Source organism: Mauremys reevesii, linkage group 10, assembly GCF_016161935.1.
Source record: "Mauremys reevesii isolate NIE-2019 linkage group 10, ASM1616193v1, whole genome shotgun sequence".
NCBI classification, from domain to species: Eukaryota; Metazoa; Chordata; order Testudines; family Geoemydidae; genus Mauremys; species Mauremys reevesii.
The window spans coordinates 41822405-41843774 of NC_052632.1; the positions used below are offsets into that span (position 1 = coordinate 41822405).

At 43.9% G+C, this 21370-nt stretch overlaps 1 protein-coding gene across 1 annotated transcript in view; it reads right to left on the reverse strand.

Annotated features, from left to right (window-relative positions):
* MYO9A (myosin IXA) overlaps positions 1-21370 on the reverse strand; it is a 467296-nt gene that overhangs the window by 165226 nt on the left and 280700 nt on the right. Inside the window, exons 10-11 of the mRNA XM_039491520.1 lie at positions 14156-14272; positions 567-701 (exon numbers count right to left, since the gene is read on the reverse strand). Coding sequence (XP_039347454.1) covers positions 567-701; positions 14156-14272 — 252 coding nt within the window. The remainder of the gene's footprint in view (positions 1-566; positions 702-14155; positions 14273-21370) is intronic.

The following is a 21370-nucleotide window of genomic DNA, read 5'->3' on the forward strand; positions in this document are numbered from 1 at the left end:
CTCATTTGGGGAACCTCAGAGCGCACACATGGAAGACAAATGTACAACAGTTGAGGTCTTCAGGATCAGGGGCGGCTCTAGGATTTCCGCCGCCCCAAGCAGGGCGGCGCGCCGCGGGGGGTGCTCTGGCGGTCGCCGGTCCCGCGGTGCCGGTGGACCTCCCGCTGACGTGCCTGCGGAGGGTCCGCTGGTCCTGCGGCTCCGGGCATGCCTGCAGGAGGTCTGCCGGAGCCGCTTGCCGCCTTCCCGCAGGACGCCGCCCCAAGCGCGCGCTTGGGTCTGGAGCCGGCCCTGTTCAGGATCCTCACATGAACTATGTGTGCTTTTAAGTTCAGAGCTGGCCCAGGATGGAGGAGTCATTTGACATAGGAGATCTAGGGCATGATGGCTTTTATAGGTAATCACTAGTAAAAAATACATCTTAGATTTTAAATATGACTAAATCCATTAAAGCACAAATTCATACATAAAAAACTTACACTGTAATTGAAAAACTTCAAGTCAATAAGGTATAATATGTCTATGCAAATTGTCATTTGCAGCATGCAGTGAATATTCAGACTTACCTGCTCTAGTTTAAAGATGTGTTGGTTAAAGTAGTGCTGTAAGCGTTCATTAGCAAAGTTAATGCAGAATTGTTCAAAGCTGTTATTTTCATAATCTTCAAACCCAAAGATATCAAGTACTCCAATGGACAAAGTCTGTAAAACAAAACAAAGTACGCTGCTTAGAAAAATCAGATCAATTAATGTACTATCAGAACATCATTCATGATAGAAAGCATACAAACAGAATCAAATCTACTGAGTATAACGATCTGTAATCACTGCTGTAACTATTAATATTATTCCACAATGAGGGCTGTACATAAATCAAGGAGACAACACATAATTTTAGGTACCAGTTTAGTTGTGATTTACTAGAAGGAAATACTTCAATGTACTTTCTTTTGGAGAGATACACTAAATTCCCTCCTGTTTGTAGTACTCCATCCCACACTGAGCTGACAGCACACTTTTTGGTCTAAATAATAATGTGCTCATCTGGCTTTTACTTACAGCTAAATGAATTATCACCTCTTAGGGGAAATCTGAATACAGTTCCAACCTACTCCACTGGATCTAAGACTTAAAAGCTTTCACCCAATGGAAAAAATTACTTGTACCATGAAGGGTAAACCAAAGGGATGTGCTTATTTGGACTCCCTGAGTTAATTTTGTAAATGGTTACACTCCAGCTGTGAACATTTCAAAGTAAAATACACACTGGAAGGGTTTATAAATAAGTAATGCACCACGATAAGCGAGGGGAAAGGACTCACTTAGGCAATGTCACAGAGCAACTCTCTATAATATCAAACCTGCATGACACAACAGATCAGAAAGTATATACAAGAAAAGCAATTTAACATTTTTGCTATGTGATTATAACAGGTCATTCTGTGCAACTCTTCTGATGCTTTTTTTTTTAATAAAATAAATGAAAAACCAAACAAAAAACACTTATCCCCATTGCACTTTAGCAGGGGATAAAAGTGCATGTATGACATGGAAAGAGAGCAACAACAGCAGCTCATGGTGAATTGCACACTGGAATGACCTATTACAAAGACAGATGGAAAGAAGAAAGCCTGATTAAACCATTACAGGAAGAAGGCTCTGGTCACACAACAAAAAGAATAAGAACCATGGACCAAGCCTAAGCCTCTGGCAGGGGAAAAATACATCATCACCTGTCATAGTTAGTAACCAAATATCAATCTTACTGCTCTGATCCACACGTAGAATTTTAGGAAATTCTCCCATCATTACTCTAGCACCAGTGCAGCTCCAGCAGTGCTAGCAGCAGTGGGTAATGGAACAGATTGACCACAAGTTTTTTTTACACCACTGTGGTCTGACCAGATCTCAGCAGGGTCAAATGACAGTGGTGAAATGCTTCTTCCCTAGCTGCCATGGCGGAAGAACACTAAAATATCAGGGTAGATACAATTGTTATGCACAGATATAAAATCATGCCACTAATGGTAGCATGGAAATGGCCTTAAATTCCAATTAACTAAATTAGTGGTTGTGTAAATAAAGTCATCTCATTGCACTGCAAATCAATTTTTTGAAAAACATTGAACAAAATCCCTGGTTATCCCTAGTCCATCTCTCCAATTCCTTTCCTCTGCCATCCCATGTCTCTGTCTCATTTAGCATTCCAACTTCCCTGCTATCATTCCTCCTCCCCACCATTCCAGCATTACCAAATAGATTACATGCCTCGATCTATTATGATATTTTCAGTAATTTGACCAAATGCCTGAAAGTTTTAGTCATTTGGCCAAACATTCATGTGAAACAATAGTTTGACCAAAGGACTGAAATTTGCAGTCTCTGGACCAAATAACAACAGACAGAATGATTAAACACACATACATTCACTCCTCCTAGAGGATTATAAATCTTCCTGCCATTGTCCTACTCAGATATAGCAGTCCCTTTGTTCTCTATCAAGTATACCTATATACACAGTCCTGGAACATTTACTACAGCTTAACAATAGACTATATGATGGACTATATTTTTATTTACTGTTTTACACGTACAGACACCTTAATACAACATATTTTGAATATTTTGTGTAATAAATATAACAGCTTAAATAAAAAATGTTTTACATATATTATGCATATGTAAATAAGACAACAGAAACATGAGACAAAAGTCAGTGTTTCAAATACAAGACCAACCTTCTAGTAGCCACTTCCTCCTGTTTAAGTAAGGAAAGATTCTAGTGTGATGCATGCTTTTAGGGCTACAATGTGAAATATTTCATGCAAGTTCTTTAAATAGGTGATAAGTCTCTTATTTTCATGTAAAGTAACCATGTGCGCACACACACGACACATGCACACAGGAGTGTACGTGTTAAAGAATGGCAAGAATTTTTAAAGGAAAGAATTCATGGTAAATTGCCAGCTCCAGTTGCACTCACTCTCTCATGAGCAGCATGTCAAAATCCTTTGGATTAAATTAAACCACTGTTGTGCGAGTACAATTAACATTAAATACAAATGGATCCTTTAAGTCACCTTCCAAAAATAATTTAATATGAAACATTTAAGCATGATCATCATTCCCTTATTTCTAATGCCTGTTAATTTACCCTAGCTGATCTGCCAATAAAATAGTTATTATGGTTATTCCAGCTATAAATGAAAAAAAATCTATTTAAAATATTCTCTTTTGATCTTGCATTGCTATTAAGGGCTCCAATGATCAGTCATACCTCCTCTTACTCTGAGCACCCCATGAATCTCCAACTTGTAAAGGAAAGAAACAACAATGTAAGTTAATATCCAAAAATTCTCCTTTTTAACAAAATCAATAGAGACATCAAGTTGAGAACACAGAATGAGCAATGCAGTATGCTACAGTGATTGCTGCACTGGACAAGACAGACATTTTCTCAGATCTCTTCTAACACATCATCAAATGGATCAAACAATATAGCCACAGATTGCTGGCTCCCACTTTCTGTGACACTTCAGCATGCATGCTGTTTATAGTTTTAAAATTGGCTCCAAACTGTTTTTTGTGTGAGGAATTCTATAGCCGAGCCAAGACACTCAGATTTTAAAACTGTCCTTTACTTTTACAATTTCATGCAAGGGAGACTAGAGCAGAGCTCTTCAGTCAACCAGTTCATGTTCCAAATCGCTAACGAAAATGCTCTTTCGGGATGTAAATGCATCACCACGTTAAGCCACTCCCAAAAGCAGAGGCGGCTCTAGCAATTTCGCCACCCCAAGCACAGCGGCACGCCGCGGGGGGCGCTCTGCCAGTCGCTGGTACCGCGGCTCTGGTGGACCTCCTGCAGACGTGCCTGCGGAGGGTCCGCTGGTCCCGCGGCTCCGGTGGACCTCCCGCAGGCACGCCTGCGGATGCTCCACCGAAGCTGCGGGACCAGCGGACCCTCTGCAGGCACGCGTGCAGGAGGTCCACCGGAGCCACCCGCCGCCCTCCCGGCGACCGGCAGAGCGCCCCCCGCGACATGCCGCCCCAAGCACGCGCTTGGCATGCTGGGGCCTGGAGCCGCCCCTGCCCAAAAGAAATGCCTAAGTTAGTCTTGGATTTGACTAAATATCTGAAACACCACCTGTGAGTTTCATAACCACTTCCCTTTTTTCTGGTCCAAAAAGGGGAATGTAGCCTTACTGTAGCTACTCAGAGTGGTTAAAAAATATTTTCTATTTATTAAACCAGCACTTTTACATATATACTATTGTTTTTCCCCCGAAAAAAGTACTCCAGAGTCGGCATGAGTTGTATCATCCTATCAAGGACAGAGTTTGTCAAATACCCCAACCCCAAATGTGTATTTACTGAGTAAACAATCAAATAACTTTTCTTCTGCTGACAAAAAAACAGTTCTTCTAATATGAATGTATTCGTGTGCAAAACCAAAAATCTTTCTCAGTCATCTCTGTGATGAGTGCAACACTGATAGCAGGTATAATGAAAGACTTTCTAGTTAGTTTGATTTTGTTCTCTGATGTAAGGACCTACGGCTCGGGAAGCGCCCCCAACATCACTGGAATATGCTTAACATTTCCTTGTATGGACTTCACTTTGCATGTTCCTTTATATACATATACGTACTACATTTTTAAACAGATGAACTGAAAATTCAGTTTGCAGTACAATATTTAAATAATGAAATACAAATTAAAATAATTTGTACCTCTTAAAACTTCTGAAGTTCCTGTTTCAACTTTGCTAGCTGCAGTCTTTATTTCAGCAAAAGGTTGCCATGCAGAAAGCATGCACAGAAATAAAGGACAGTTACCTGTTCCGTAACTGGCGTTCTTCAAAATGTGTTGCTTATGTCTATTCCACAGTAGGTGTACGTGCTCGCCATGTGCACTGGTGCTGGAAGTTTTTCCCTTAGCAGTACCTGTACTGGGGGAGCACCGCGGCGACCCCTGGAGTGGCGCCTGTATATCATGCTGTAAGGGGGACTGCGCACTCCCCCCCACCCTTCATTCCTTCTTGCTGGACAACTCCGACAGAGGGGAAGGAGGGCGGGGTGTGGAATAGACATGAGCAACAAATCTCGAAGAACGCCAGTGACGGATCAGGTAACTGTCCTTTCTTCTTCAAGTGATTGCTCATGTGTATTCCACAGTAGGTGATTCCAAGCCATACCTGTTGCAGGTGGGTACGAGTTCATGATAGGCCAGGATGGAGTACCACCCTGCCAAACCCAGTGTCATCCCTAGACTGGGAGAAGATCGCATAATGCAAAGTAAACGTGTGAACAGAGGCCCAAGAGGCCGCTCTACGAATGTCTAGGATAGGGACATGGGCTACGTACGCAGCTGATGAGGCCTGAGCCCTCGTAGAGTGTGCCCTGACGATTGGTGGCGGGGGAACCCCTGCCAGATCATAGCACGTGTGTATGCACGAGGTGATCCAGTGGGAAAGACGCTGGGTGGAGACAGGTTGCCCTTTCACCCCCTCAGCCAAGGCAACAAAAAGTTGCGAAGATTTCCGGAACGCCTTGGTCCGATCCAGATAAAAGGCCAGCGCTCTACGTACATCAAGCGTATGGAGGCAACGTTCCTCGTTGGAGGAATGGGGCTTAGGGCAGAGCACAGGAAGAGAGATGCTCTGTTCCATATGAAAGGCGGAGCCCCCCTTTGGAAGGAATGCTGGGTGTGGGCAGAGCTGGACTTTGTCCCTGTGGAAGACCGTATAGGGGGGTTCTGAGGTTAAAGCCCTGAGCTCTGAGACACGTCGGGCCGACGTGATCGCTACAAGGAAGGCTACCTTCCATGAGAGGTGAAACCATGAACACGTGGGCCAGGGGCTCAAAGGGAGGACCCATGAGTCGGGACAAAACTAGGTTCAAGTCCTACTGCGGCACAGGGGGTCTAGCGTATGGGAATGAACGGTCAAGGCCCCTCAGGAAATGGGAGGTCATAGGGTGGGAAAAGACCAAGTACCCTTGCACTGGTGGGTGGAAGGCCGACATGGCCACCAGGTGTACCCTGACGGAGGCGGGTGCCAGTCCCTGGGTCCTAAGGGACAGGAGATAGTCCAGGATAAGCTGGAGAGGCGCGGAGGAAGGGGAGACTCCCCGCTCACTCACCCACTTGGAGAACCTGGACCACTTCGCCAGGTACGTCCAGCGTGTGGACAGTTTCCTACTTTCCAGGAGGACCCACCTTATCTGCTCCGAACATCTGCCCTCCTCCTCGTCTAGCCACAGAGCAACCACGCTGTCAGGTGGCGCGGCTAGATTGGGATGGAGGAGGTGGCCCCCATCCTGGGAGAGGAGGTCCGGGCGGAGTGGCAGCATCCTCGGAGGGGCCGCCAAGAGGCAGAGGAGGGTCCTGTACCAGTGTTGGCGGGCCCACACTGGGGCTATGAAGATGACTTTCACTTTGTCTGCTTTTACTTTCTGCAGGACTTTGTTGATAAGGGGGAATGGCACGAAAGCATAAAGAAGCTGGCCCGACCACTGCAGGAGGAACGCATTGGATATCGCGCCCCTCCCCAGTCCTCTCCTGGAGCAAAACCAGGGGCAATGTTGGTTCTGGTGGGTTGCAAAGAGGTCAATCTGGGGAACTCCCCACTCTCGGAAGAGCCGATGAGTGACCTCTGAGTGGAGTGACCACTCATGGGGGGGGGGGGGGGGAAACCCTGCTGAGGAGATCTGAGGGAGATATCATGGGCTATACAGAACTCCCATAGGCTCCGGGCTTCCCAGCAGAGGGCTAGGGAGCAAGTCCTGCCTTGCCTGTTGATGTAGTACATGGCTGTGGTGTTGTCAGTGAGGACCCTGACCACCCTGCCGCGAAGGTGCATGTGGAAGGCCACGCACGCCAACTGTACTACCCTGAGCTCCTTGACATTTATGCGAAGGGACAAGTCTGGGATCAACCACGTCCCTTGGGTTTGCACATTCCCTGTGTGGACTCCCCAACCCAGGTCCAATGCATTGGTCACCAGGTCCATAGATGGGTTGGCCTCCCAAAAGGGAACCCTTTGCAGCATGTTGCTTGGGTAAGACCACCACTGAAGTGAAGCCAGAATCGGGGACAGAACCATGAGGACCTTGTCTAGCCTGTCCCGGGCCTGGGAGAATTGGGAGGCTAGCCAGAGTTGGAGGGGCCTCATTCGGAGCCATGCATGGCGGACCATGTACGTACATGCCGCCATGTGACCTAGAATTCAAAGGCATGCCCTTGCCATTGACACTGGGAAAGCCGTGACCGAGGCAATGAGACCTCTCAAACCTATCCAGGGGGAGAGAGGCTGTGGCCCTCAAGGAGTCCACCAGCGCCCCAATGAACTCTATGTGCTGAACTGGAACTAAGGTTGATTTGGTCTCTTTCACCACTAGGCCGAGACCAGCACCTGTTGACAGGAGCAGCTCCACATGGGTCTGTACCTCGGAATGAGAGTCGCCCTTGAGAAACCAGTCGTCCAGGTATGGAAAGATCTGTACCCCCTCCTGCCTGATGTAAGCAGCTACCAAAGCCATACACTTCGTGAAAATCCTGGGTGCCACGGATAGGCCAAATGGGATGACCACAAACTGGTAGTGGTCTATTCCCACTAGGAAGCGGAGGAAGCGCCTGTGCCCCTCGAAAATATGGATGTGGAAGTACGCATCCTGAAGGTCCAGGGCCGCATACCAGTCCCCCGGGTCCAGGGAGGGGATAATAGAGGCCAAGGATACCATGCGGAACTTGGAGCGGGCTAGAAAATGGTTTAGGCTCTGCAGGTCCAGGATGGGCCTGAGGCCACCTTTGGCCTTCGGGATTAGGAAGTGCCGGGAGTAGAACCCCTTGCCCTGGAATTCAACTAGTACTCTTTCCACCACCCCCAGCTGTAGTAGACGGTCCACCTCCTGCCCTAGGAGGTGGGCATGCTCTGGGTCCCCAGGGCCTACAGGGGAGGGCGGGTGGTTTGGAGGGGGTCAGGTGAACTGCAACCTGAGGCCCTTGGAAATGGTGCTGAAGACCCACTGGTCCGATGTGATACAGGACCACGCCATGTGGAAGGCAGACAAACGGTTGCAGAACACAAACTTTATTAATTGGGGGCTCTCCCTGACAACAGGCCCAGTGCCCCTGAGCAAATACTCAAAACCATCTCTTTCCCTGCCTCTTGCCCTTAAAGGGCCCAGGCTGTGGGGCGGAATGGGACTGCCTCTGAGATCAGAGTTTTTGGTCTCTCGGTCTCTCATACGGGGGCTCGTATCTGCTACTCGCAGGTTGAGCCGACAGTTGCGTTTTGGCCTTGTCCTTAGCTGGAGGGACACAGAGGCCCAAAGGTCTGCAGGGTGGTGCGGGAATCCTTCATCCCATGCAGCCTAACATCCATCTGGTCCACGAAGACCGCCTTCCCATCAAATGGGAGGTCCTGCATAAAGGACTGGGCCTCCGTCGACAGTCCAGACAGGAGGAGCCACAACGCCCTGCGCATGGAAACCATCGAGTGGGCTGCCGTGTTGGCTGCGTCTGACACCGCTTGCAGGGCCGCTTTCACCTTCGCCGCTCCCTCTTCTACTAGCGCCTTAAAGTCCTTCCTGTCCTGGTCTGAAAGGAGAGGCTCAAACTTAGGCAGAGACTCCCACATGTTAAAATCATATCTGCTCATTAAGGCCTGGTGGTTAGCTACCCTGAGCTGGAAGCTTGCCGAGGAATAAATCTTTCTACCAAAGGAGTCCAGTGGTCTGGTGTCCTTATTCTTGGGGGTAGGTGCAGGTTGGCCCTGACGCTCTCTGTGGTTTACCGACTCTACCACAAGCGAGTTAGGTGCTGGGTGGGAATATAGGTACTCATGGTCCTTGGTGGGCACAAAGTACTTCCTTTCAGCCTTCTTGGAGATTGGCGCCAAGGAGGCGGGAGTTTGCCACAGGGTGTTGGAAAAGTTGGCTACACCCTGGTGCAGGGGCAGAGCCACACAGCCTGGTGCCAAGGGAGACAACACGTTAAAGAGGGAATTGGAGGGGCCCTCCATTTCCTCAGCCTGCAACTGAAGGCTGGATGCCACTCACTTTAGCAGGTCTTGGTGTGTCTTAAAATCCTCCTGAGGGACTGGTGGCAGAGGCGCCATTATGGTGTTGTCCGGTGCCAGGGAAAGAGCCGGTGCGGAGCTGTAGGCTTCGGTTGGTACCGGGGGGGGGGGGGGGGGGGTCGAGCCCCAGATCAGAGTCTGGGTGCGGGTCCGCCGACTCGCGGCCTGCCAATCTGTCTCTTAGGCGGCCGGATGAGGCTGATGGAGCCTGAGACGCTCCGGCGACCAAGCGGGCCCCCGTCAGGGCAGGCATTTGTGGCCACGGTGCCCACTGGCACCACTGTCCCTGCCATGGGGCCCCTTGCCACTGACCTGTCTGAGGGCCTGGTGGCAGTAGCTGTCCCAGCTGAGCCGCGCGGGCCGAGGATGGGCAGCTGGGCACCAAGGCTGAGGTCACCGCTGAGCGCACGGTCTCACGGGAATGGTATGAGCAGCGGTGCCTCCCTTGGGACCTGGATCTCGAAGTCAAGGAATGGTACCGGCCTGAAGAGCTGCTTCAGTACCCATGCCGGCGGCGGAATCTCCAGTGCCGAGGCATCGCAAGAGAATCTCGAATGAAACATCTAGTTGAGCGGGAACTGGAACGAGACCGATAACACCTATCCCATCGAGACCAGCTACGGGAGTCGCTCCGGTGCTCCCCCAGTACGGGTACTGCTGAGGGAAAAGCTTCCGGCACCGGTGCGTGGTGAGCACGCACATCTACTGTGGAATACACATTAGCAATCACTCGAAGAAGAATATGAACTTTTGCATGCAAGTCTAGCCTTTATCTTATTTTTAAGTTCAATTTTCAATAAAGAAACAAAAAAGCAACATAAACACGACACATGAATATGTAGAAAATGATTAGTACAGTAACACAAGGCTAGATTTTACAAATAAAACCTAAATTTTGCACACAACCCCCGCCGCCAAATTGCCGCCGAAGACCCGGAGCGGAAGAAGCTCTCGGGTCCTGGGCCCCGCGAGAGTTTTCCAGGCCCCCAGAGCAAGTGAAGGACACCCCTCCCCTCCCCGGGCGGCCCTGGACTCATACAAAGCCTAACATATGTTAAAAGGTAAAGAGAAATCAATAAGAGCTATCTGAAAGCTTTAATACTATAGTTGATACCAGAAGGAAAATCTATGACCTCATTAATAAAAGACAGATTTGAGACTTGCAGAACAAAAAAAGGTGATAATCGTATCAGCAGTGGTAAAACAGCTAAAAGGTATAGAAGCAGGAACACAGGAAATGAGGAATACACAATAAGACCAAGTGACTCACACGAAAACTGATAAAAAGTAGAACTGCTACAGAACAAGGACGGAGCTTACAGCAACTCAAGACTCAGGTCAGGGACAGCAAACTACCAATTCTAACTGCCAGCAAGCAAGAGAAGCCAACCCCCCCCCCCCTTTTTTTTTTTTTTTACAGAATAATTCATTGTACATTTACTAAAAATGGATCAAACATCTGATCTAAGTCCTTCCAATACAGGATTTGAAAAGCACTGGAGGGACACAGATTATGTATTTGATACTAGTGACTGAGAAGGTCCAAAAAAGAAGCCAGTGCAATATACAGCATAAACCTACCTATTAGGATATGAATATTCGCTTCTCTTCCCCTTTTCACTGGTCTGCTGACTCAGGCCAGATGATGGGATATACCAGCAAATGACGTCTAGCACAGGGAATGAAGGTGTAGCTTTTCTAACCAACAAAACTATACAGCTTATCCATAGGGTTTGTATTTGTTTCAAATACCATAAATTAGACCCCCAGTGGTAAATGTAGGAGAGAACTGCAGGGAATTTTAGAAGGACTCTGATTAGGTTGACCAGAAGTTTTGGTTTATAGGGAATGCCTAGCTGGTTTTACTGAAACTGGGGTTTTGCCCTGATTTCAGTAATATCCTAGAACATTTTGTTCCCTACTGGTGGCTGCATGTGTCTTCATATGGCAGTGTGAGTAAAGCAGTATTTTTGTCCTTATTTCATGCTACACTAAAGCTGTGCTTCTAACTAGGTGATTGCTTTCTTCTGCAGCCTCCAGCATGAGGCACTCCAAATCCCCAACTACAAAAGCAGCACAACAGGCCCAATCCGAGCCGAGGTGGATGTTCAGGTCTTTGTAGCCCAGTAAGAAGTTAAATTTTCAGGACAGTTAGGCAGAGTCATGAATAGGTGAGGGAGGGATGGAAGCCCAAAGTATGTCTACATTGCAAACAAAGGTGTGGTCTTAATTCAGGTTAGCTAATACAGCAACTCGGCTTTTAATTTGGGTTATCAACTTCAGTTCAATCAAGTACCCATATAGGCTTTAACTAAAGTTAAAAGCCGAGCTGCCATGTCTTCACTGCTGTTTTAATCCAAGTTAGCTAACATGGGGTAAGAACATACTTGAGGGCACCTCCTCTACTCTGGGACTTGCACTGAGCTGTAGCAGGGTCCTCACAGGACATTGCTGTGCAGCAAGCTGGTGTGCTATACATTCACATCCTGACTTGCCATGTAGACAAGCCCTTCAAAAGTCTTCTAGCTATTCTGTGCTAACTTCCCTGTGAAGACAAGGCCTTAAGCTCTGTGCTTCAGTTCCACTACTCATAAAATGAACATAATACATAGTTCTACTTACCTTTCTGGGGAGTTGTGAAAGTGAATCTTAATAAAGGTTTGGAAAATGCTTTGAAGTTGAAAAGTGTTATGTATCAACTTATTTTTAAGTATTTCTATTCTTCATCCTGATGTGCTGCCATAAACAAATAGGTAATTCTTTTACAGTATTCTAGCTAGGTTCAGTAAGACAAGCAATAATGTTCTAGCCCAAGTATGCATACAGATATTGAAGAACAGCTAGTGTTTTAAAACTTACTTTTAAAAGAAGTAGTGAATTAATCTGGTTAATATTTTAGATATCCATTCCCTTGACAATAAAGCAAATTTATATGCTCTCCAAATACATAAATTCCCTCTTCAGACAGCCCCGAGAAAAGCTTTCAGACCCTTGGAAATTGTACAGAATGTAAAATTTACAGTAAAATACCAAAGTGAGAGAGCAGCCAGAAGTTATCCATTTTAACAAACTTGTATGCCAACACAGTCATCACCACATATTAAACATGCATTTTTACAAAAAAACAGAAAGATTTGTGCACACAGACCATAATTATTTTCCTGTATAAATTACAAGCATTTCTATGCAGTAAAATAATGGGTCAGACATATGTTAAGTTCTGTAATTTCAACCAATTGTACAGTAGGATAATTCAAACGCAATGTTAGCACTTAGCTAAACAATCATTCTTTGGCAGCCACGGTGTCAGCTAAGACATATGACCGAGAATTTCTGCTGGCCTGTGCCAAAAACATAAAAGCCAAGGGAATTGGTCTAGCCGAGTGTGTGCATATATATATATTATTTACACACACATGTGCATGCAGACACACACTTGCATCCTGGCCAATTTTTTTGAATATTAACATTCAATTGATACGACTGGTTTGTTAAATGTGTAATCAGAGATTTCACTTGATTTAATAAAATCATTAGAAATGACAATGTCATGGTTAAAGATGCTCACTCTAACATGTTTCAGAGTGGTAGCTGTGTTAGTTTGTATCAGCAAAAACAACGAGGAGCCCTTGTGGCACCTTAGAGACTAGCACATTTATTTTGGGCATAAGCTTTTGTGGGCTAGAACCCACTTCATCAGATGCATGAAGTGAAAAATACAGGAGCAGGTATAAATACATGAAAGGATGGGGGTTGCTTTACCATGCGTGAGGTCAGTCTAACAAGATAAATCAATTAACAGCAGGATATCAAGGGAGGAAAAATAACTTTTGAAGTGGTAAGACAGTGACCCATTACAGACAGTTGACAAGAAGGTGTGAGTAACAGTAGGGAGAAATTAGTATTGGGGAAATTAAGTTTGCAAATTGATACCGGACATTCTCCACGCAAAAGAATAAATGGACACAAATCTGCCCTCAGGAATCATAACATTCAAAAACCAGTAGAAGAGCACTTCAATCTCTCTGGTCACTCAACAACAGACCTAAAAGTGGCAATTCTTCAACCAAAAAAACCTTCAAAAACAGACTCCATCGTGAAGCTGCAGAAACTGGAATTAATTTGCAAACTGGACACCATCAGATTAGGCCTGAATAAAGACTGAGAGTGGTTGTGTCATTACAAAACCTAAACTTAAACCTAAACCTCACACTTGGTAAAGCAACCCCCATCCTTTCATGTATTTATACCTGCTCCTGTATTTTTTCACTTCATGCATCTGATGAAGTGGGTTCTAGCCCATGAAAGTTTATGCCCAAATAAATTTGTTAGTCTAAGGTGCCACATGGACTTCTCATTGTTTTCACTCTAACATGGTAACATTCTGTTAAAGAGAGCTCTGATTGTATTACTGTATAATGTTTCTCTAAACACAAGTTCACCATTGTAATTATTATTGTATTGTCTCTAATATTTACATGGCAAGGATCTATAAAAATGTTAAAACTTCCTAAATAAATGAATAGTTAAAAATACACCCACCCACACCCTTAGTTTTCAATAAATATTCAAGAGTCGAGGCCTCTTTAGGGCAGAAGAAAATATTTATGTACTGTTTTTTAAATCAATAAAATAGAGCAACCCCATCAACAATGCCTTCAGGTAGTATTCACACATCTAGCCTCTTTTGATTTCCTTCTCAACAATATAGGGTGCTATCATTCTGCAGCACCCTTTTAAATGCATGGAGATTGGCATTCCTTTTCAGGGGCACATGTCTTTTTGTGTCCAATACAAAACCTCTCCCTATCACAAGTCACTTCAAGGCCTAAAATTCTCGACACAATTCATGACCCGTTAAGATCTGCCCCCGACTCACAAAACATCACTTTTAAAAAAACAAAATTATGTGCTCATTCTTTAAATGTTAACATTAATACTGCGCAAGGAAAATTTTACTCCCTTTGCCAGGCAATTTGCCATCAATTGTTTGGGTAATGTTTTACCCTGTAGTTATACATTTCACAAGAGGAAGTTTTCAGCCTGACAAGCTGACAAGAGAATCCAGATGTTACCTTGGTGCTTTCCTCCACATCCTTTGTATTCAAAAGTGCATGATTTATTCGAAAAACTATCCAATCAAACAGGGCGCTGTACAATGATTTAGCCATAGAATTCCGCACAGTCACAGCCTAGAAAAAATGAAAATAATTATTAGAAATAATTAATTACCTGCATTAAAACTGGTTTACATAATAATAAAGAAGTTGTGTGTCCAACATCCATCTTTATTTTAGAGAAAACTTTTATTTTCATTATGTGCTCCACTGCTCCTGAAGCACTTCGTGATTTGTCTTCATTACCAGTCTATTCAACCAAGCCTGAACTATGCCCCCTGAATTTGGCTCGTTTCTCTCTGGTGGATGATACAGGAGGCCAGCTCAAAGAATACAATAAATGAGACAGATGAGATCTGAGTCTTGATGGAATCACTCAGCTTCCTGAATACCTAAAACCTGCTGGCTCCAATGCTGGGAGTTGCAAATCACACTTATAAGATCCATCTACACTGCATACTTCTTGTGGTGGTGTGAATGGATCTTATAAGTGTGATTTGGTGAGGTACTGCTTAGGTGAGTAAAGATATGCCTGTAGCCTTTGAGTATCTACCCAGGTATATACCCTACATGGCGCTCTACAGCCCAAGCACTGCCTCCCCTATCTGCATTGCTATTTTTAGCCGTGTAGCATCCTGCTGCTGGAGCCTTTCCCCACCACTGGGAGAGACTCCAGCAGCAGGGAGCCAGAATGGACACTGCTTGCTTTTCACTGCAGCATCTAGTTATACATACTCTACATGCTACCAACACTGGCCTGCAGAGTAGACATAGCCATATACAGGTTTACTGCTCTTCAAACAGCCATCACAGAATAAAGAATAATACTTCTTTAGAAATACCATCCAAGTCGTGATGTTCTTTCATCCATGTCGCAAGAGATTTCACTTGACTGACAATGGTTAAAAAGCAAGAAAGTAGTAAGATATCAATATGTAGTTTGTTTTTTTCCAAAAACATATGCTCTCTGAAACAGACACTTAGGTACTGGGCAGGAAAGGAGTCGATAATTCACACGTTGAGATCCTACTGACATTAACAACCTGCTGAAGCTATTTTGGCCCTCAGTTTACAATTCCCTGGCTTGAATTATTACCTTGCCATTTATTCAAAGGCTGCTGTATATGTTAATTACTTTAAATGTTATGAAGCGATTGGTGACTGTGGCATTAACTCAGAGCTGTTTTTAGCTACGGTGCAAGTAAGAAAGAATATCAAGCTCTTCTGGTGATGGAGACAGTCTCTCACATCAACAGGAGATTCTGAAACACCCATTTTAATCAAAAGCCTTAAACTACAACTGTAATTGCTAGCTATTATACCCAGCACTGCAATGCTCCACACTGAATGAACTTTCAGAATACGGCACTGAGCATAAATGGGATATATTTCTTTTCAAGCAGGCAATGAAAGTTCTGTCTCAATTTAACAGATAGGAGAGAGAAGTTATTCAAAGAATTTACTGTTTGCCTGTGTCATCCATCCTTCCTGGTGGGGGAGGGATAGCTCAGTGATTTGAGCATTGGCCTGCTAAACCCAGGGTTGTGAGTTCAATCCTTGAGGGGTCCATTTAGGGAACTGGGGTAAAGATCTGTCTGGGGATTGGTCCTGCTTTGAGTAGGGGGTTGGACTAGATGACCTCCTGAGGTCCCTTCCAACCCTGATATTCTGTGATTCCTCCTGCTCTCTACATAGAGATCTATGTCCAAAAGTTTGCAAGGATAAAAACTCACCTTCACTCAACACAACTCCAACCAGGGTGCGTTACAAGAGTGGCCTCATTTCACCAAGACAGTAATCAAAATAAGAAGGATCACTGGATTTTCACTACTGTTTCAATGGAAGCTACCTGTTTTTTTCCTTGAGTACTTTATACCAACTTCTTTCACCATAGCCATGTGCTCTTGGGCCATCTGTGAACTCTTACTTGCAGTCAGCCAGGGCCTCTTCTCTCACTCACCAGATGGCATTTATGAAACCAAGACCACCACCTCCAGATACTCAAAATGGGTAAATCTGAGGATGGCCCCAAACATGCAAATGTGTGTGTGTGAGTGTACAATACCGCAAATAACAAACCCTGCCTTGGCTATCTTTTGCTAAATGGCAATATACCACAACTATCTCATAAGCAAAAAGAAAATTAAAAAATGTCAAAGCAAAAAGAATGACTTGCCAATGCCAAAATAAATGATTGCTCATTTCCAAAACTTTGTGTATGACAAAAAATACAAGCAATGAAAGTGAAGGAAATTTGCTGTACTGAAGACCAGCTCTTTCTATGCTCCCATCTTAGCACAATCCAATAGTTTAATATTTGTTTTGGAACCTGATTGGTTTAACAGTTAGTTTATCAAGAATCCTATAAACAGTGCTTTACATTTTCTAAGCAAAGTGTATACTCTTTACTGAAAAGTCAGTTTTGTACCAGTTTTTTTTGCCATGAATTTTCCAAATATTACTCGGAAATATTTAAACATATTAAAGTGTTTTCAAGATAGATTTTGGTAACCCTGTCTTCTGCCTCATTTTATTGAATCTGCTAACATTGGAAGCCAATTCACTAATGCTGAACTACACCGTATCATGTCCCTCCCAAGACAAATTGATGGAGGAAATCAGAGATGGTGACCTAGATGATATAACATTTCTTACTGTTACAAAGATTTGTTCTGGAGTAGCCTTACTTCAGCCTTGTCTATTTTACAGTGAAAGGTGAAGTTTCCTCCCACTGCAGACCATATGAGGTGCACAGAACAACTCCTCTTCCTTTGCCCACCTTTTCCCTCCCTGGCAAACCTAATAATGGCATAGTTAACCCCACCACAACCATGTTACCTAAGTCCTGTGAAAAGGAAGTAGAGGAAGGGCACACGAAGGCTGCGCCTTTTCTCACAAGATGAGCCCTGTTACTGTGCGGCTTAGCAGGCACATAGGAGAGTACTGTCTCTTTGCTATCCTCTAGGACCCAGGCACCATAGAATACCATCATTTGTGGACCTAGATCATGAAGTTTTCTACCTGAATTTCTAGGAGTCTTGGGTTCTACAGGTTTATAAGTGAACTGGTAGAAAGCTCCTGGCACAGAAGTGTGTAAATATGCCAGAAAATGTGTTAGTGAAAAATGAAATAAGAATTTAGTTTTCAATTTTATTGCTCCTTATTGGACAAATTTTGTTCTCAATTATACTGTCTTAAATCAAGAGTAACTCCATTGACAGCAATGCAGTTACATTAGATTTGTACTGGTGTAAATGAGAGCAGATTTGGCCCTATATATTTCTCAGAAGCAGGTGGAGGCTAGAGTTTTGCAGAAATTTCTGATTTGTCCTCTGTGGGCCTTGTGAGATGCAAGGGATTGAAGAAAAGTTCCTACACACTTTTCTAAAGTATGCCAAGGATGAAGCAGAGAGAGAGACACCCTCCTACAGAGGATCAATGATGCATGGGTAAAGGAAGTTCTGTATTGGGAAGACAAATAGTTGTAAATTATGTAATTTACAGGCTTCACTGCCAATTTTTGGAATAGAGGTTACTTTTGTATGTAGACACACACATGCATACAAGTCTATTAGAAAGAACTGCATATATTTTACATAAAAATGGGATGTGGCCATATATTTGCCCATTAGTACGGAAGTTACAGCGATTTCTAAATTTTATGGAAGATATGTCCCGTGAGTCTTTAGAAGGATAACCAACCTCTTAGTGGAGAACCTCTGACTTAAATCTACTAGGCCTCATAACTTTGCTAGGAAATTCTTCCATTTTAAAGCCATTGTTTTGTTGTCCCATACACACACACCTTTTCATGTCAGTTTTCCCCACCGTATATGAAAAATGAATCAAGTGTCAAAAGACGGAGAACCACAACAAACCCAGATGGATTACTAACTGTGGTCATGAACTGTATGGGTACATCACACAGCAGTAGTTTTTCTAACAGGAAAATCTCAAGTGGCTTGCAGCATGAGGGAAAACACTAACTCTTAGATATAGTACAGGCTCAAAAGTATCAGAATAGAAATGAGCACATTTTTTATGAATCAGGCTCTTTATTTACATAACTGCCTTCAGGATCAGTCCTAATCCATAATACCTCAATCAATTTCACTCAGTTCATGTAAAGAGAGTAATGCCATTTAGAACAAACTTTCCCTCTTCCCCATAATAAGATAGCAAACTATATAATATAATGAGGCTTTTATTTAAAAGGAGGAAAGACTGCTGCTGCTCTTTGAGCAGTGTGATTAAACAAGATTTGCCTACAGGATTTTTGGAATTTGCTTGGAGAACAAGTTTCCATTTCTTTTTTTTACTTTATCACTTATTAATGTCAGATGTTCTCAATGCATTACTGTATGCCACAGTGGAGACAACTGAAAGATTCCGTTATACTCCACAAGATCTCTGAAATCCAGAAGGACTAAAGTAGAACTGTACTACAATTCATGACCTTTTGTCGGTCCTATTATTATTTTTAATCCATTCATCACAGCCATTTATGTATTAGGGGTAACAACATAATCAAAGGATGGCAGAGTCAAGGAAGTTCAATGAGTCAGAAGAATTTCTTCATTTCAGCTACACAAGTTGTGTGTCACATTTAGGTTTGTCTCATCACAATTATAGGCCTCCTATTCAAGAAAGCACGTAACAAAGTGTGTAAGTCATTCCCCATGAAGTAAAGCATTTAAAATACATATTTAAGTTGAAGCATATGCTTAATTCCTATTGACTCCACATTCTTAAGCAATCTTTCTAAATATAGGCATTACAAATTTCAATATTCTTTTCTAGCTGAATTAATAACTGAACTTCCCTCGCATGATTCCATTTAAATTGGTGGTGCAAGTGAATGTTGCTAATGATACAAAAGATTGGTTTCTCTGTGCTACTGACATGCATAGACTAGAGAAAGTAACCACCGTTGTGATATCCAAAGGATGGGTACAGTGAAAATGTTCACATCTAGATTAATTCAGAACCTTGATATTACAGCAAATGTCATGTTTTAATTATCTAAAAGAAAAACACATTTACAATATGGAAGTTCTAACCATCATACCCCTTGATAATGAACTAATGTGACAAGGTGAGGGTGCGTGCATGTAGGGTTGTGTGTTACATGACAATGCTCTATGTTACATGCAGAGAATATTATTTGTGCATGGCTTGTTGCCCAAGTACTCTCTTTTCCCTTCATTTAACTGATTTTTAGCCCTGTTGCTTGAGTACAAATGTTTCTGCCAGTCTTTAACTCCATCACCCATCATACCTCTTTGCCACTTTTCTCAAACCCACAACCAGAAAACCACTCTGTTTGCAGCTGCCTCTCTCCCTTCCACAAAAACAAATGGACTCTTAGTGGGTTCTTAATCTAGCTTCTTTATTTAGAGTTAATGCATCCACCAAAACAAGCAATTCTGTTTGAGTCTGCCAGTGAATGTTTCATTAAAAAAGTTCTGCTTCATGTTATGAGTCAGTTTCTGTAATCCACAGCCTCTTGTCTGTTTTGGATGTCTTGCCATGTGATCACTACACAAAATGTGTAATGTAACGTCACTTAGAAAACTATGTAAAAAATAAATTAGTAAAATGAAAATAATACAGTACATACGGTGCCAAAGCAATCCTTCTGGGATGAAAAAAGCACAGCAACTGCTTATTGATTCAAAAAGCAGAGTAGATTAAAAACATTTTAATTCAGTGATTCATGACATATGCTAAAGAGACATGCTTTAATCAAGAGGTTTCCTGCATTTAAAGACTAACTTTGTGAAGATTTTTTTTTTTTTTTATTTTATTACTGGCAGGGCTGGTAGTATTCCTTATTTAAGGTTGCCAAATACTTCCCATGATAAGACCCTGTTTTCAGTTGCTTATAAATGTTGCCAAACTAACCATTTGGACTCACATTTTTCAAGATAGGTGTCTGCCTCAGGGTGAAGGGTTTTGGTTTAGTTTTTTTCAAAATTTCAGCCAAAACAGTCCAAGTGATTCTGAGAATGAGGCTAGGGAAAAATACATTGTTTTCCCATGTTAAACTCTAGAGTGTTCTTTGAAATGCTCTAGCACTGCCATAGTTTGGAGCAAGGATTTGAAATTTGGCAAGAGGGGCGGCCTTTGTGTGAGGGATATGCCTTCGCCATTCTAGAAAAAAAAGTACCCAAATTTGGTCAAGTTATAAGCTTCTGAACAATTGTGATTCACACCTGCTCAGTAGAGACTTGCTAGAGCTTAACAGCTAAAATCTTAGAAGATTCTGTCCTAACTGAGCAAGCTCAAGCCTCTCAAAGCTCCTAATGCTGACCAGACAGCATGTGCCATCCCCACAGAGCACCTGAGCTGTGCATGCTCCATCCCCACAGAGTGAGTCCAAGCATGGTTCCAGCCTAGGGAAGTTGGAGATCCCTGTACGGACTGTTCCCAAATGCTTGGGGCTGGTGAAGGCACTGGATCTGAGAGAAGGTGGCTATTCAATCTGAATGAAGAGAGGACAGGAGCCAAATCCTAGGGGAGGGAAAGTAGTAGATTGGGCTAAGGAGTCTGATAAGACTGGGAATGGTGGGTGGCAGAGGAGAAGAGAAACTGTGACAAGGAGTTTGAGGGGGATGACTGGGCAAGGAGACTCAAAGCTGGGGGGTAGAGAGGATCGTTCTGGTGGCAATGGAAGAGGCAGGGACTGGGATCCAATTGGCTGGGGGGCAGGACACAGATTGGACAAGAAGCTGGAGGAAGGGGTGGAGACTGGGACTGGCTGGACAAGGAGAATGGGAGGACAAGGAGATGAACTACAAACCAGTGGGGAGGGAAACAGATTAGATGAGGACACCATGGAAGGAGACTGAGAGCCAGTGGCGGGAGGGGAGATGCAGACTGGACAAGAAGTCAGTAGTAGGGAATTGGGACTGGCTGGGCAAGGAGAATGGGATGAGATGACTGAGGAGTGGAGAATGGGAATGAAGCAAGGAGCCAGAGATAGAGAAGAGATAGAACTAGGACTGGGACAAGTTGAAGAGGAGGGCGCATAAGGGGTCAAGCTTGGGAAAAATGAGGAGATGAGTCTGTGCCCAATAGTGAACACTCCCCTCCAGAGCCTGGAATGGAATGGAATCCAGGATTCCGGAATCTCACCACACCTCTGCTGTTAGCAAATATTTGTGAAACCCA